This window comes from Pteropus alecto, unplaced genomic scaffold (assembly GCF_000325575.1).
Source record: "Pteropus alecto unplaced genomic scaffold, ASM32557v1 scaffold164, whole genome shotgun sequence".
Lineage (NCBI taxonomy): Eukaryota > Metazoa > Chordata > Mammalia > Chiroptera > Pteropodidae > Pteropus > Pteropus alecto.
In genome coordinates this window covers 1363604-1380356 of record NW_006439568.1, presented here as the reverse complement: position 1 = coordinate 1380356, position 16753 = coordinate 1363604, and the positions used below count along the sequence as shown (strand labels likewise).

At 39.0% G+C, this 16753-nt stretch overlaps 1 protein-coding gene across 3 annotated transcripts in view; it reads right to left on the bottom strand.

Annotated features, from left to right (window-relative positions):
• The window catches only part of CMSS1 (cms1 ribosomal small subunit homolog (yeast)), a 333716-nt gene that overhangs the window by 54296 nt on the left and 262667 nt on the right, over positions 1-16753 (bottom strand). For 2 of the 3 annotated variants that reach the window (XM_006916546.3, XM_025050090.1), the window contains exon 2: positions 9084-9238. The exons of the other annotated variant lie outside the window; for it this stretch is intronic. In XM_006916546.3, the coding sequence (XP_006916608.1) occupies positions 9084-9138 (55 nt within the window). In that variant the 5' untranslated portion in view covers positions 9139-9238. The remainder of the gene's footprint in view (positions 1-9083; positions 9239-16753) is intronic. 3 annotated transcript variants of the gene reach the window in all.

Below are 16753 nucleotides of genomic sequence, written 5' to 3'. Positions count from 1 at the left end.
ATCCACAGGAAGAGTCTGGGGCCATCTGACTCATCGACACGACAAGCCCAGAAATAGAAAAAGCAATCTGGCTGAAAGGGAGAAACGAGTGGAAACTTCTAAGCCAGCACACAGCTAAGGTGCTATGTCATATGAAATTAATTCTCTGAGGTCAGCGATTAGAGTCAGGTTACAGCCCAAACATAATTCTGCCTGCTAATTAGTTGACCCATTACAACATTCATTTTATGGAGAGAGATGCCTAGCCATGACATCCAAGGGAGGGCTTGGGGGCAGATGGAAGGAAGCAGACAGCCAGAGAAATAGCAATCTCTTTCTTTTACAGACGTGTCTCCCAGTCCCCTCACTGAAATGACTATTTCCTGCCTCTCTAAGGGAGGGATCAGATGTATCATGCTCCTCCTTTTCCAGCATAATGAGGCACCCGAGATCCTAGACTCTTTAGCAAAGTGCAAAAGATGACAGAAGAAATTAAGTTATATTCTGCTATGAGAAGCCCCTGAGGTGAGATGGTAACAAAACCACTCCTTGTATGGGAGAAAGGAAGAAGCCAGGGCATGAACGGAGTGGCTAGAATGGTACAGGTATGTACCTCTGACCTTCTGAAAACTTATCTCCCTGCAGTAAAGGCATTCAGAGTGGCAATAAGAAGAAATGCCGATTTCCAGAACCATGAACAGGAATGACTCTAAAATACAGGAATAAATCAGGACAGCAGCCCTTACTTAAAGGGAGCGTTAAGCAGTGCCTGAGGGGTTGGTGGGTGTGAGGGACAGTGGATCTGAAAGCTGGTACCTGACAATGTGAGACTCATGTACACTTAATCAATTTATAAACCGCCGTCATTGATAATAAAAATAATAACGGCAGGAGCTACGGTCACCATACACTGAGTTACTGCTCTGGGCCACGCACTGCACCAAAAGCTTTATGTCCATGACCTCACTCCTCAGAGGAGTGCTGTCATCTCCCTTCACACACAGCCCCCAGGTGGCCCTTGACCGTTTAGGGATGTATTTATTTCCCTTCCTGGGGTATCCCTTATGTTCAAGCAAGCTCATGGTACCTGAATAACAAGGCAGATGGTGAGGGCTGTGCAGAAAAAAAGAGAGCTACCCTATGACTGGTTTGCAGCAGGCCCTGAATCACGTGAGGCTGCTGAGAAGGTCAGGGTCACCAGCTGTGACCTGGAGGCCAAAGGGAAGGCTCCCCTACTTTTTGCTTTCTCCCATCATTCTAATTTCTGCTCCCAGATTGACACATGGTGAAAGAAAAGAAGGGAAAGACTGATGCCTATAGCTGAAGTGTGCAGTTTAATGGCCAGAAACCAGACTCGTCACATGTAATCATATCATCATAGTGTTGGTGACAGAGTTAAGACAGTTGAAAAAACAGCTGCTATTCCAACTTCCAATTTTCAAGTTATTGTTGGGGCTGAAATTTCTCTCACCTCAAGTGTTTTTATTTTGGAAAATCTCCAAAGCACACTTTAGCCATATTCGTGTAATTGAAACATGAAAAAAATAGGGATGTTTTTCAGCCGCATTAAACTCTAACCAGATGCTCTTTAAAAATTTTTGCATGTACATAGCACCTTTAATTCTAGCTGAGAGTCATTTCATTCACCCCTGAAGTACATCCACCAACGACTGAATATACTAACTCTTTAAGAGCCTCGATTACCCAAATGACACATAACATCTCCAGAGAGGTAGAGGATCCCAAAAGCCTTTCTAAGTCTCCCTCTCCACTCACACCACTGGGAATCCAAGTCAAATCAATTTAACAGACATTTACTGAACACTTTCTGTGTATCAGGAGCAAAGCTGAAGCACAGTGGGAAGTTGGCATGAGCATAACCAACTTGCAAAGTGAAAATGACATGTAGGATTCCTATAAAAAGTGTTAGGGCCAGGACCCGACCTGAATGGCTTACTTGAAAGACAATGTTTCTGGCACCTTTTCGTCTATTATCCACCAGGAAAAGAGAGAAATAGTTTGGGCATTTAGAGGGGAAACTGTGAAGAAAAACTAATGACAGGTTGCCTAGAGTCCAGGAATTCTCAGGTCACCACCCTGAGGATAACCCCAGAGCACGGACCTGGCTGTAACTTGCTCAGGCAGTATTTGGTCCCCAAGTAACCACTTTGACCCCTTCCATATATGGTGACGAAAGGAGATTTGACTTTGGGTGGTGAACACACAAGGCAATATACAGATGATGTATTACTGAACTATACACTTGAAACCTATATAATTTTTATTACCAATGTCACCCCAATAAATTTAATGAGCCCCCAAAATGTAAATAGAATTATGTAAACTTCGAGGTTAAAACTCCACAGGAGTTTGCTTTTATACTTAGAATAACACCCATATTCTCTACCACAAAGCACAAGGCCCTGTCATGACTGGGCCTCCACTTATTCCTCAGTTTTCCCGTTCTCCGACTTGCCCCACTACACCCCAGCGATCCTGACCTCCTAGGGTTCCTGGGACATGACAACTCCTTCATCGCCTCTGAGTCTTTACCCTCATTATTCTCACACTCACACTGCTCCTCCTGGTCCTGCTCCTTCACATAACTCAAGTCGCCTCTGACATCCAAAGCGGGTGTTCCCCTCCTTCTCCATTCTGTCACGATTTTCTCGTACTTTTCATAGTAGAACGATCACAAGTTGTAATTATCTGACTTATTTGTTGACTTGCTCTTATTTGCTCCTTACCCTAAACTTCTAAGACGGCAAGAACCAATAACATCTGCTTTTTTAATGCGACATCCTTCATGTGTAGGATAGTGCCCGGACACGGCAGGCTGCAGTAAATAATTGTTAAATGGATGAATGAAGTGAATAAGATTGCATATAGTAAATTAAAAAAAAAAAAAAAACTGTAGAAGAGGGCCATCTTTTTATTTTATTTTATGTTTTTACCACCACTGTAAATCTTGGATTTCTGTTAGAGGTTTTTCATGTATTATTTTAACCGGGACCACCCTGACTGAACTTGAGAGGCTGAGAGAATGGAGACCAAACTTATGGCTACAATTAGAAACTTTCAAAATGATTGCTTTAAAACACTAGGTTTGGCATACAAAGCATTTTGAATAAGGATGGATTAGAACCTTTCTCATTTAGAGATATTTGTGGTTGAAAGCAGAGTTGCTCTTATATATGTAGCATGGTGTTTCTTAACTTAAGGAAAAATTACAAAAGAACCTGAAAGTCAAGGGCCAGAACACTTAAGAATTAAGATAGCACAATGTATTCCTGGGAAGCTATTGTGAAACTGGCCTGAGCGGACCACCCTTGTTCACCCTGCCATTTGGTCTTGGCCCGGGATGACGAACCACAGAGTTGTCTAGAGGCTCGGAAGTACCTTGGGTCCCAGTCCCTGCCTCCTCAACCCTGTCCGATGGCTAAAGGGGAAGATCTTGAGTCTTTAGACTGTGTCCTGTTTGGTTCTTTGGTCAGTGAGGACCAAGTCTGGCAAGCTACCAGGAGCCTGGCCGCACTAGAAAAGGAGGCCTAGACTTGTTTTCCTGCCTTGGAATGCTCTCCGGGAGCCTGGAGCAGGCCCTGGTGACCTGCCTACGGGACTAACAGCAGCCTTTCTCTAACTCCTAGTGATTGGCTCAGCCCTTACGATCAACCTCTCTCCCTGTTTTCCTCTGTGTATTTGATTTCTCTGCTAGGATTACAGTTGCTCGGAACCTAGTTTATTGGATGGGGTTCAGCTTCCTTGCATAATTCTTTTCTTTCTATGTTACCTGCTCCCCATTCTCTAGCTACTGCTTGGAATCAGGCCCCAACTCAGGCAGCTCACCTGGAATCTTGCTGCAGCCACTGGCTCCAATTCCCCCTGCAGTGCTGAAATACCCCACTTGTAGTGTATGCTGCTGGTCCCCATGCTGGAGCAGTCTCACCCATTCCTCATCCCAACCCACAGCTGGCCTCTGAGGTCCCAGAATCCTTCATCTATGAAAGTGCATAGAGGTGATGTTAGTAGCTACCTCAAGACACAGGGATAGCCTTGCCTAAACCTAGAGATTACTCTGGGGAAGCTGTGGCATAGCGGCTTCTTCTCCAAGGCTTTATGTCAAGTACAGGGTACCCACTGGTGTGAAATTTAAAGCCAGGTTACACAGTAAAACTCAGGGCTCATCTAATTTTATCCTTTTATTTTACTTATGAAATAAATGAGTTTATTTTCAGGTGAAACATTCCAGTGTCCCACGAAAGCCTTCGGATTCCAAATCCTGTGGGCGTCCCACTCCATCACCTTGACTATAAATTTCTGCTAAAATGCCTCTGGTGGTCCCTCACTTTCTATGGAGAACAGTTATAACATCTAGTATCAAAGCCTCTATGATCTTTAACATTCTGGACTCAAATAAAGATTATACTTTACCTAGTACAAACCCGGACACCATACCCTGTCTTCCAGGCATGGGAGCAGCTTGCCAGTGCTGAACCCATCATGTGCTTTCTGCCACGTGCTTACATCATATCCTCTGCTGAGAATGTCCTCCTTCTTACCCTTCCCCTGGCAGAAACCTACTATTCCTCCCCCTAAGGTGTCCAGTTCAAATATTTCCACCTCACCCCCACCTTGTGCAGCTTCTCTGATCTCCAGCTGACGCAGACTCAAACAGAATTATGTTCAGCCCTATGTGATAATGCACAGCTCATTAAAATTAGAATTTTGATGTGTGCCTCTCCTATTAGACTGTGACTTTTTGAGGGACATTTTATCCGTAGAGCACTAAGACCTTGCATAGTGCACGGCATATTGGGGGCACTCAGTAAATATCTGTTGAAGTGAACTGAAAATCATGTGCTTATGGACATGTACATCTGTCCTTTAGGCTACCAGAGACAATGGTTACTAAGGCAGGATTTGAGCTAGAAAACTAAACAAGTTTTCTGCTGATACAGTGTCTTTTCACAAGATGTGAAATTAGAAAGGAAAATAAGACTAGAATGAACTAACATTTTTAAAGAGAAGAAGGGCTGAGAGGGGATAAAGACTTCTAACTCATGTATTTTCCTGTTCTCAAAGGAACTTTCCAGCCAAGGAGAAAACGTTGGTTCAAGCTGAAATGCTGCTGGGATTATTCTTCCTCTCTTTTTTCCTCTCGTTTTCAGAGAACCAGTGCCTACTTGAAAAAGTAATATGGAAACAAGAGTGAAGAGGGCTATGCAGTGATATATATTATCAAAGGTACTGAGGGATGATAGCCATGCCGAGAGAAAGTATTACATAATGACATCAAAATAGGATACTTGAGGAATGTCTTAGAGCTTAAACAGCTGTCACCTGGTATTCTGGCATTCTCAAAGTATATGAAGAAATAGCCCCTGGAAACTAAAGAGTACAAATTATTTGCACCAAGATTCCAAGGTCAAGAACATGTTTTCCTCACCGCCCCCAAACTGTTAGTATCATTTTCACTTTAGAAAAAGATGAAACCCTAAAATATGTATAATTTCAAAACATTGTCTATAGGTGGGTTTCAAAGGAAGAGCGAGACACTCCTCATTATACCAGATTTTTCTGTATACACAAATACAGACTTGTGTATTTGGGAATACTTTTCTATTTTGTAGATTATCCAGACCTTTTATTTTTATGGATAGGTCATTAATTCCATCCTTAGGGAATATGAAGGAGAGGATAATATGTGAAATTTAAATCTGTCAATTTTGCTGCTAAAAAATGTCTGTTAGGAAAAAAATTTAAAACCTTGGAATTTAAAAATGACTGATACATTTAATATGTGTACTTTTCTTATTTATCTTCTAGTTCACTGAGATGCTGTTTCAAAATTGCTTTACACTAGATTTGCTTTCTTTTGTCCACTTGGTCAAAGTGATCAGTGGTGCTTTCTCCAGTCAATACATATTTATTGTTCACTAGCCATGTGTTAGGGGTTGAGGCCACGGTGTTGGAAAGTGCTCTCTACTCCAGGAACTCCCAGTCTCGCAAAGGAGAGACAAGTATGCTGGCAATTGCAATAAAGTGAGATTGAGGGTAAGGTATGGTTAAGCTCTGGATACCTTGGGTGTACCATGGAGGAACATAATCCACTGGGTGGGGAGAAGACAGTGGGAAGGATAGTATCTGAAATCTGAGTCAAGAGAAAGTGAGGCATGCCCAGGGAGCACTGTCTCTGATGTCCTATGATCCACCTCAGCCACCAAGAGCCCCATGTTCCTTTTTACAATTCTTTACAATTGATCAAAACGAAAAAGGAAAAACAAATTAGTTTAAACTTCACGATATTTTTAAGAACTAGTATTATATATCTCTTTTGATATCTTCCAGACATCAGCAGTAATAACTGCTAGTAAGAGTCAAACAAAAAGCACAGGGTTAGGTTTTCCTGGATCATTTTCTAGTCATCAACCGACAGACTCACAGAATATTAGTGCTCAAACAGCACTAAGATATGATCTTTTTCAGTGCAAAACTTTCATAGACAAGGAAACTGAAGCTCAGAGTCAATGAAAAAATGACCACTAAAAGAATAGGAATGTTTTTTCTTCATATTTCTCTTCTTTACTTGGTTGCTTCGTCACCTATGAGTAGGGGGAAATACGAACCTTTAGAAAATCTGTTCCCTTTCCTTGAGGGATTAGAGCTGATGGGGCTGAAAAGACTGTGGGGACTGAGAAAGTAGCTGGCTAGGTGGGAAGAATGGTTACACACAGGGGCAGTGAGCAAATAAGTAAACAGTTTGAGGATAACAGAAACCACTGCTAGGGAAGGGAGTTACAAACATGCAAAGGGCAAAAGCTAGAATGCTCCTACGGTATTAGATTGGAACTGGAGCTATCAATGTGTTTTCATGGTATTCAATACAGACAGAGCAATAGATATGGCTGTGTGTGTGTGTGTGTGTGTGTGTGTGTGTGTGTGTGTATCTATTTCCTCGTTCTTCTGGTTGAGAGGGCCTAGAAGCAGTGGGCGCAATCTAGTTCAGTGAGCACACCCAATGCCCAGATCTCAGTTTCCATATACTATTTTTCATAATGGACCCAGGGCTCCTCAAAGATGTGGCTAATTTCAGGGCTAGGAAGAGAGAGTACAAGATGCACATGGAATATTTTCTTATGCCAGAAAGAAAGTACTGAGAAAATATTGAGGACTTGTCAAGAGAACACAGTTTGAAGGTGACCCCACTGGACTCAAAATAAATGATAATTTTAATGGATTACAACTCACTGATTAACATAGGAATCCATAGTACATATTGATATAAATAACTACAAAAATAAACAGGGGAGAAGAAAAGCTCTTCCTTGCAGTAGAAAGCTTATTTAGGAGCAATGTATTTACATAGTCTCAAAGTATCTTCCTACGAAATATTTAATTGCAAAGGGGCAAGCTGTAACTTTGCAGTGGAGAAATCTGGCAGATACCACCTTAACCAAGCAAGGCTAATATGGACTAGCTCAATTTATGTGTCTCCTGATATGATTAACTAAGGAGAATACAGCATTGCTTCTGTAATATTCCTGCCCAAAGTGCACAAACTCAGTCTTATTAAGAGAAAACATCATATGAACCTAAATTGAGAAACATTTTACAAAATGTACTCTTCAAAAATGTCAAGTCACAAAAGAGAAGAAAAGATTGCAGAACTGTTTAAGACTAAAGGAGAGCCATCACAACTAAATGGCACATGTAATCCTGGACCAGAGGAAAAAACCAATTTTTTTCCCCTATAAAGGGTATTACTATTGAGATATTTGGCGAAAAGTTGAAAGGGAACTATGGATTAGAAACTAATATTGTATCAACATTAATTTACTGAATTTGATTGTTATGCCATGGTTACATAGAAGACTGTATTTATCTTTTAGAATAATAACACTTAAGTACATAAATGATTCAGAAAAATTTATACACACATTTATAAACACAAGGATGCAGGGGGAAGTGAAAGAGTGAGAGGAAAATAGAGGGAGGGGATGGGAAGGAAGAAAGGAAGAAAGCAAAGGTGGTAAAATGTTAAAAAACTAGAGAATCTGAGTGAAGAGTATACAGGAATTCTTTGTAATCCTTGTATCTTTTCTGTAAGTTTAACATTTCAATGATAAGGGTAAAAAATAAAGAGCATGGGTTTTGGTGTGACTCAGATCCAATTTTGAATTCCTAGTCTGATATTTATCATTTATGAGACCCTGGGGAAGTTATTTGATTATTCTGAATTTTGGTTTTCTTATTCGATTACCAGTATAGGACTAATTTAAAGGGATGCTTTGAAGATTAAAAAAGATAATGCAGAGATTGAGCTCCTGGCTGGCGGTGGATTTGTCTGGTAAAGGAACTGATACCTAACAGATGATGCAATATATACTTTCTGAATAAGTGAACAAACTCCTTCCTGTCCCTCCTGCTCCAATTGGAACAAGTGATACCAGCTAGAGAAATTTAGATTCTTCAAATTTTATCAATCTAAGGCATGAGATTTCTCTTAACATGTGAATAATATAAAACAAACAACTTAATAATAATGATGATAATAATAATAAATAATAAATACTACCACACATTTGGATTGCTCTACAGTTGCTCTAAAGTTTCCTCAGCACTTTGTACTCATGTCTCATGTGACACTGAATAGAACAGGCAGACATTCAAGTTAAAGTTCAACACAGCGTTAATAATAGCGAATCTCTACAGTGCCTTGGGTTATGACTGTCAAAGAAGAGGTCATGCCCTTGTTACTTAAATCTCATACAAAGCTTCTATCAGTTCACGGTTGCAGGATACAAAGTGAGGTTCAATTTAATGTCCATCTAGGCATCTGTTCCTAAGATGCTGGCACTGCTCTTTGTGGTTCACAGTGTATTTGGGGCAGTGACGGGACAGAGAAGGGGACCCAGGTTGTGCCGGGGAGGTTTCTTCTTTCAGCCAAGATGTGCACATGAATTTGAAATTACCCAACAGGGTGTTTCGAGCTGCCTGCCAAAGATTGGTGTCTTCTAATCTGGAGAGCAGCTGCTGGGCACAGCCATGCAAACATACACACACACGCACACACACACACACAGACATTCGCAGAGAGCCTATACCTGCTTCTACTTGTGTGCTCTGGGCAGATAGCTTCCAACTTTTGGGTCGCCTCATCTTGCAGTCCAGTTCAGTGAGGCCCTTTCTTTCGTGGAGAGTGGCAAGCTGTGGGGTGAGGGATTCTTCAAGGTCACCCGTCTTCAGAGCATGAAGGACGCTGCCCGGAGAGTGAAGAGGGTTATATTTAGTGTTTGGGGCCAGTCAGCGTTGGGCTCCCCACTAACTCTCCTTTGCAGAACTGTCAGTAGTCCCTGGTTGCAAATCTTCTGTGGCTTTGAAGCCCACCGAACAAAAACTGAGAGAGTGTCCAAAAAGAAAAGAAGGAAACATTGGTGTTGGTCCCCTGGATTCCACGATTGGATTTTCGTGCGAAGGAGAAGAGAGGACTACTGAGTGTGATCAAGCATAGGTGCCTACACAGTAAGGTAAGTGACCCTATTGCTGCTGAGGAGAGGCTCTGGGGATGTTACTGTATTATCCAGCATCCGGGAATTGCTGCTGAGGAGAGGCTCTGGGGATGTTACTGTGTTATCCAGCATCCGGGAATTGCCAACACTGCTCTCCAGGAGCAGGATCTTCTGGATATTATGCAACGGGATGCAGTAATCTCAGGTATGATTAAGAGCTTAAAATGATGATGACTTTTAGGCTAATATGAGTAAGAGGTGCTTGCAAAATAGAAGAACTATCTTGACAGTAGGTAAGATTTGCCAAATTAGTAGTTATGCAAGAAAACCAAAATGAAAATTTAAATTGTTTTCCTCTTAAGAGTAAGACAAATGGTCAAAAAATTTAAAAATGGTTTGAGCAAAATGACTTTCTCTGCTAATAGCTTGATTTTGTGAGCTAATGTGAATGATCAATATATAATTTCAAAACCATCACGATGTGATGAAAATAGAGAATTACTGGATAGGCTGGATTGGAGAGGAGGAATTATCTTTTCATGAAAAGACAAGAAACTAGCACCTGAAAATGGCAACTAGCTTGCATTTTTTCTTTATTTTTGTTCATGTTTCATTGATGCTAAGACTTGATGAATGGAAGCCAGAAAACAGAAGCAGATTTTTGAGGTAGGGTTTTTGGAAGGTCTTGAGGATTACCTATAGCCTCAAAAAACATGACTGGATATTTATTGTACATCACATCATTGTCAACAGGAAATGATGCTGGACTGCTGCCAAAAGATACCAGAGAAAGTTCTGTTCACTGTACCTGCTCTGGGAGAATTAGTCAATGTTTAGGGTAACTGCATAGTTTTGAATACAGGAGCTCCATTCAATAGAGAATATGAATATGTCAGCTAAAATGTTTGACGCATTCAATCATTCCCATTTCTCTTCATAATGACAGATGATCACATATCTTTTTTTCAATATCTGAGCAAGTCTCAGGAAGGGTTACAAGAGGTGCAATACGCATATTGCTTAACTACACTATGTTCCATGTATGTATTAGGTTTCTATAAAGGAGAGCATGGGCTATTGCACTACTGGAGTGAATGCTTTTAAATTATGGCACTGTTCCTCTAGCTGCAACCAAAAATGCTTTTCCTATGATGACGCTTTCTGATACACAGGCACACCTCGTTTTACTGTGTTTCACAGATTTTCTCTTTTTTTTTACAAATTGAAGGCAAGATCCCCCACCCACAAAGGGATTATGACTTGCTTTAGTGTGATCATCATTTTATTGCAGTGGTCTGAAACTGAACTCATGATATCTGAGGTGTGCCTGTATCAATCTTCTATCCATAAAAACCAAATGTTCTAAGTAAATATATGTCTACTGTTATCAGACACTATTATGAAACTCACATCATATACTTAATTAAAAATCAGCACAAATACTTTAAAAGCTGTTTGCAAAATAAATAAATAAATAAAAGCTGTTTGCTACAAAAAAATTCTATAGGCAGCAATAATCTTCATGGGCTATTTCCACTTCTTTAGAACAAAAATGTAGAACAATTAAGACAGGTCTACTCTGATGAGAGTTTTCCAAGTAATTTCCCAAAGCAATGTGGGTTTGGGTTCTTGTGATAACCAATGCAAAACTGGGACAAAGGAAAGTATTGATTAAAAACAGAGAGTTGCAATTTTTAAAAAGTTTAGTTTCCATTAAAGTTCATGTATAATTGTTATTTTTTGCTTAAACTGTTATTAAAGTAAAGAATTTATTAGCCAAGAATTGGTCTTAGGTAGTGGCACTGTCACTAGAAATGGAAATGCTTTATCATAGCTTCAAAAATGATGGTGTATTTGATAGGACACTATTGAGAAGACTAAAGTTGCAACTCGCTAAGAGTTGGATAGGTCCAAGGATGGAAAAAATCGAGAGTAAAGGGTCTTGTATTCTTTTCTTCAGAATAGAGTCCATATTATTCTTTGTCTTAAAGCAAAATTTTTATTACCGTTGAAATACATGTCTTGCTTCTCCAATATGCTGCATTAAAAAACATTCAAAGAAAAAAATGTTAGTTGCTTTTATTTGCTTTCGGATAGAACTACTGACCACCAGCATTTAATAATCATTCATGCAGAGCACAAAAGTTTATTATTATTATTATTACTGTTGTTGTTGTTGTTGTTGTTGTTGTTTCACTATGATTAGAGAAAATACTTTTACAGTAAAGGGCTTAATCTGCTCATTTGTTCATTCATTCAGCAAATATTTCAGAATGCCTTCTATGTGCCGGATTACTGGAGATACAGCAGTAAATGAGGCAGACATGGTTTCCACGTGCCTTGAGTGCAGGAATCTGCATAGAGGGGCCGATTACTAGTGGTTTGAACCGGTATATTCTTCATGTGGTTTTACCATGGTATTTTCTCCCTCATTTCTGATTGAAGAAAAGTTAAGGGTCAGAAAAAAATATATTGTTCCTACTTTATAAAGGTTATTTAGTGTCCGCAAGATATGGAGATAATTCCGGAGACCATATAGTCAAATAATCAGGTTAGAATATACATTTTAGTGCAAATACTTGAGACTTCTTTGAGGGATGCTGACGTTTTTTGCTGTTTTAAACTACAGATGTTAAATAGAAGGCTCACATACTGATAGGTTGCTTCTTCAGAATTGGGTCAGATAGGAAGTCTCTAAGGAAGACATTGGAACAAAATCTTTACTATAATCTCATAACTATGTGGGATTCAAATGTGATGGACGGTTAAGATGTTTCTCTCCAATCTGTCTGACAGAGACAGTCAGTTGCTAGAGGGCTATATCTGAAAGAGTGACAGTGTTGTATTTCTCACCTTGACCTAGGAGATTTTTTTATGATGGCATTAATCATAACAATAATGTCATTTTATACCTCTGAACTGTTTACAGAATTCTGAAATCAGTCACTCACTTGATCCCATGGTGACCCTACATGACAGCAAAGGCGGGTATTATTCCCTGTTCAGTAGGTAGAAAAACTAGGTTTTAGAAGTTTAAGAAAGTAACCCAGCTAATTTTCTTTCTAATGCACAGTCTCATTAAATAATTTCTCAAATGAAAGACTAGAAAAATTCTAAGTTTTCAACATGATAACTCACAGCTCCAACCTACTGTTTGAAGGTAGAAGCAGCCAGCTGGAAATTATGCCACTAGAGAAGTTTTAGGCTCTCCCCGCACCCATCTTCCTGCCTCCATTTCCCTTTTAGGTACTCGCCCTATAGTTCTTTCCTCTGGCCTTCAAAAAATGGGTTCAGTTGCTAAAAGAGATATAAGCTATTGCCTTTTTTTCTTCTTTAAGACAGGAACAGTATAGTATATTCATATATTCACTTACTTGTGAATGCCAAATAAAATTTTAAACTGTTGGTTAGTGCTACCAGCCTGGCAACGTAAAACACTGTCTCATTGGATCAGACTAACAGCCACTCAGTCTAGAACTTGCTTCTGGAGGAAGTTTATCATGGGTAAGAGAGAACACCACAGGATAAAATTCTCTATGTGGATAAATAGTAAGCATGGTTAACTGAGAGCAATATCAAGATAGGCAGAGCTGAACAGAACAGTCTTAAGTGAATGAAGAAGGTGTTTTTGAAGGATTTTGAGAGAGTACATCAATCTGCTGGTAACTAGGCTACTGAGGGTAGCAGTGTGTATGATATCAGACATAGCTAGCTAATACTGTGTTACTAGCTATGACCAATCAAATGTACAAGTCTTCATTTCTTCCTTACATTTTTTTCCTGGAATTTATTCTGTACTTATTTAAAGTTTTGCTGTAATTGTTTGGAGGCTTTTAGCTACTTTTCTCTCATGTTGGTGGCTTGGAATAAATGTCATAGGTATTCATAATGGGTCTAGGGACAACCCCTTGACTAGGAGAGTAGAATTCAGGGGAGGATAGCAAGGTGGATGAAGCAGAGGCTGCTTCTGTGTTTCTCCTTAGAGCTGCTGCCCCTGGACCTAAAACAAAGAGACAGAGGCAGCTGCCTCTGAACCACGGTATTAAACTGCCAGGTTGTGACTAGGGACACCAACATCTTGGTTTTCAGCTGCTCTGAACATCTTCACATGAAGCTATTTTAAGGACCTTTGCATTTGATCAGGGAGCATGTGGGGTTAAGCCTGGTGTTTTCCATTTCAGTTTTAGATCTTAAGCAGGTGCAGTTAGTTATTAGTTCAGAATTTTAAAACTTATTGTTGTATATAACCCCAACCAATGAAAAATACCTTTATATTAGGGGAGAAAAGTTTGTTACTAAGATGAAGACTTATTTCTTAAATAAAATTTAAAGTTTTTAGAGCTTGAATTTTAAAAATCACTGATGTTTTCTAAAATTTTTTTTTGTTTGTTTGGCAAATTTTGGTTAAAATGTGAAAGAATAAATAAAACCATTTGGCTAGTGTTGGGAAAATATATTATGATTTGTGCTAAGGCCCATTAATGTAACTCTCTATTCTACTTATTATGCTTGGAATATTACTGACAAGGATATCACTGTATATTAGGATTGGACATTTAGGATTGTGACAATATCAAACTGTGATTTACCTCTTGAACTTTGACAATTAGAGAAAGATATCCTCTAAGACTCATCCCACTCCTTCAAGGTACACAGTTGATAAGAAAGTAAAACCAATACAAAACAAAAATCCTTTCTTTTAAAAATGTCTTTCAGCATTTTTAAGCAAATTCCTCTAAAATTTATATAGGTCTTCCCTGTCTGTTAAAACTATGTCTCTAATGGTCCACCATACGCTCATGCATCTGAATCAGACTTGTCCATTCTTAATTTAAAAGGTATGTTTGTATGGTTTAGGGGTCGACTACAAATGGGTGAGAAGGAATGTTTTGGGGTAATAGAACTGCTCTGTGTCCTGACAGTAATGGTAGTTATATGACTGGATGGATGCTTACAATCTGCAGATTGTACACTAGAAGGGAGAATTTTACTGCATGTAAATCATAACTTAATAAAATAAATGCAAAAAAGATGTTAAGAATCACCATGTATGTGGATCTGATGTACTGAAGTTCTTGCATATGTTTTCCGTGGGAAAAAAATAAAGAAATTTTAGAGTACTAATATAAACAAAGGAGAAAAAATCATTGAAAAATAACTGATATAGTCTACCCTTCTCATTTTACAGATGAAAATTGAGGCCTGTGGAAGTTTTTCCAAAGTCTCAGAACTGGTTAGTGGCAGAGAAAGATACCTGTTTTTCTAGAAATAGTTAAAAATGACCAACTTACAGAAATTCAACTCTCTATTCCTGTGCAACACTGTCAAAATTGCATTGTCTAATGAAAAAAGTCATGGGGCAAAAACTATTAAAAAACTTCAAGTAGCTGCCTTCCAAATGTTGTGTTGAGAAACTGGCTAAAGTCTGCTGGCTTCTGATAAATATACAATTACAAGGGAAAATCAGCTGATTTTAGTAGTCAGTAGACATTATTGTATGCACAGTATCTGTCAAAAAACAATAGCTACCACCGCCTCTGCTACTACCACCGCTGCCTGCACTCACTACGGATGTGTGTGGTGAGGGGGTGTCACAAAAGAAGATGACCCTGGCCATGTTTGAAGGGGGCATGCATTTGTTCATTTGTTTACTTATTTGTGTTACTAACAAATGTCAGGCACTTCCCTGGATCCTACAATCCAATGTTGATCTTGGAATTATAGTAGCATCTACACAAGGAGCAATGCCCAGCCATCAAAACAGAGTAATGGCTGTTTGAATATAGCAATATTGAATGAAATCCCAGTTAGAACTAAACTGATAAATGAAATGTGTCATTATAATTCTCAATGCCTAAGAGCATGGATTTTCCCAAATAACATCATAGGTTCTAGTTCCAGGTTTGTGTGATCTTCAACAAGTTACTTAACCTTTCAAAACCTTAAGTTTCCTCAATCATAAAATAGAGATAATAACTGTACTTGCCTTGTTGGGAGCAACATGTGAAAAATATAAAGTGTTAAGTACAGTTAGTGACACATAAATGCTCAAGAGTCAGGAGCTATTATTCTCATTATTATCAATACAGAAAACTCTCACCATGGTGTTACAGATTGGGTCTAACAAAATTCAGTTTTGAAAATGTGGTATGCTAGGTCCTTCTGAGAAGCTAATAAATGCTACAAGGCCCAGCATACACACCGACACAAAACGTTGGATCCCTTGGACTAAATTAAGAAGCCTTGGGCTAGAAACATCATTTAGAAACCAAGGGAACTGGCATTTGAATGATGTGTTTTCTTTGGGACCCTAAGAACCACTGCTGTAAACAACACTATATGCCCACACACAGGTACAAATTTAAAATGCCAAATTTTGTGGGTTTGGCATTTAAAAAAACCCAGAAAGTTGATTATTAAAAGCAAATCATAAATTTCCTTGACTTATGTTAAAGAAGAAATATCCTTTTCCCTTCCCTGAGTTCTCTAGCCACAATCAAGTGACTATTTTTTTTCAATTATCTTGCTTTCTCCTGCCATAAAATTTATATCATGTAATGGAAATTCTGCACTCAAAATGTGATAATTTATGGGCTCAAAGCCCAGAAGATTCTGAGGAGACAATGAAATTCCTAAATGTGTGCAAATTATTTCAGAATGGGAAATGACTCTTCCTGTGTAGCAGTAATTATTTATATAACACTACCTTGGGAGAATATTAATGGTATAGCATTAAATTACTTCTTTTAAAACAAGGCACTTTTACAGGGTTTTATTGTTCTTTCCTAATTTGGAAAGACAGCATCTGTACACACAAAATAGCAAGTTTTACTATCCTAGTGTTAAGTGGTTTGGTCAGATTTCAGACTGTACTGATGCATTAAATACCTGCCAAATGTGTGGAAGGAAGGCTCCAGTTCAAAACATGACACAGTTGTGGATCCATTACTCTAAAAGTAAGCCAAGTGACCAGGAAATTCCACTACCAACAAAGTGCCCAAAGAAGCCATAATGCCTACCGAAGGGAGAAAAACTTTAGTTTGCCACAAATTCATATCCACTTAGTAATTTTCCCAGATGGTATCATAAAACTGCAATCGTGGCCTAAATAATCTAGTTATTTCGGCATATAATTCTATTATGATGTTCCGATCCACATCTGGATAGTTCATTTGCACAAGGCAATTTCAGTTGAAAAGAAAACTCCAAAGGTCCAGCTAGGTCTAGTGGAACTAATCTGTATATAAACAAAGATTTTTTTTTTT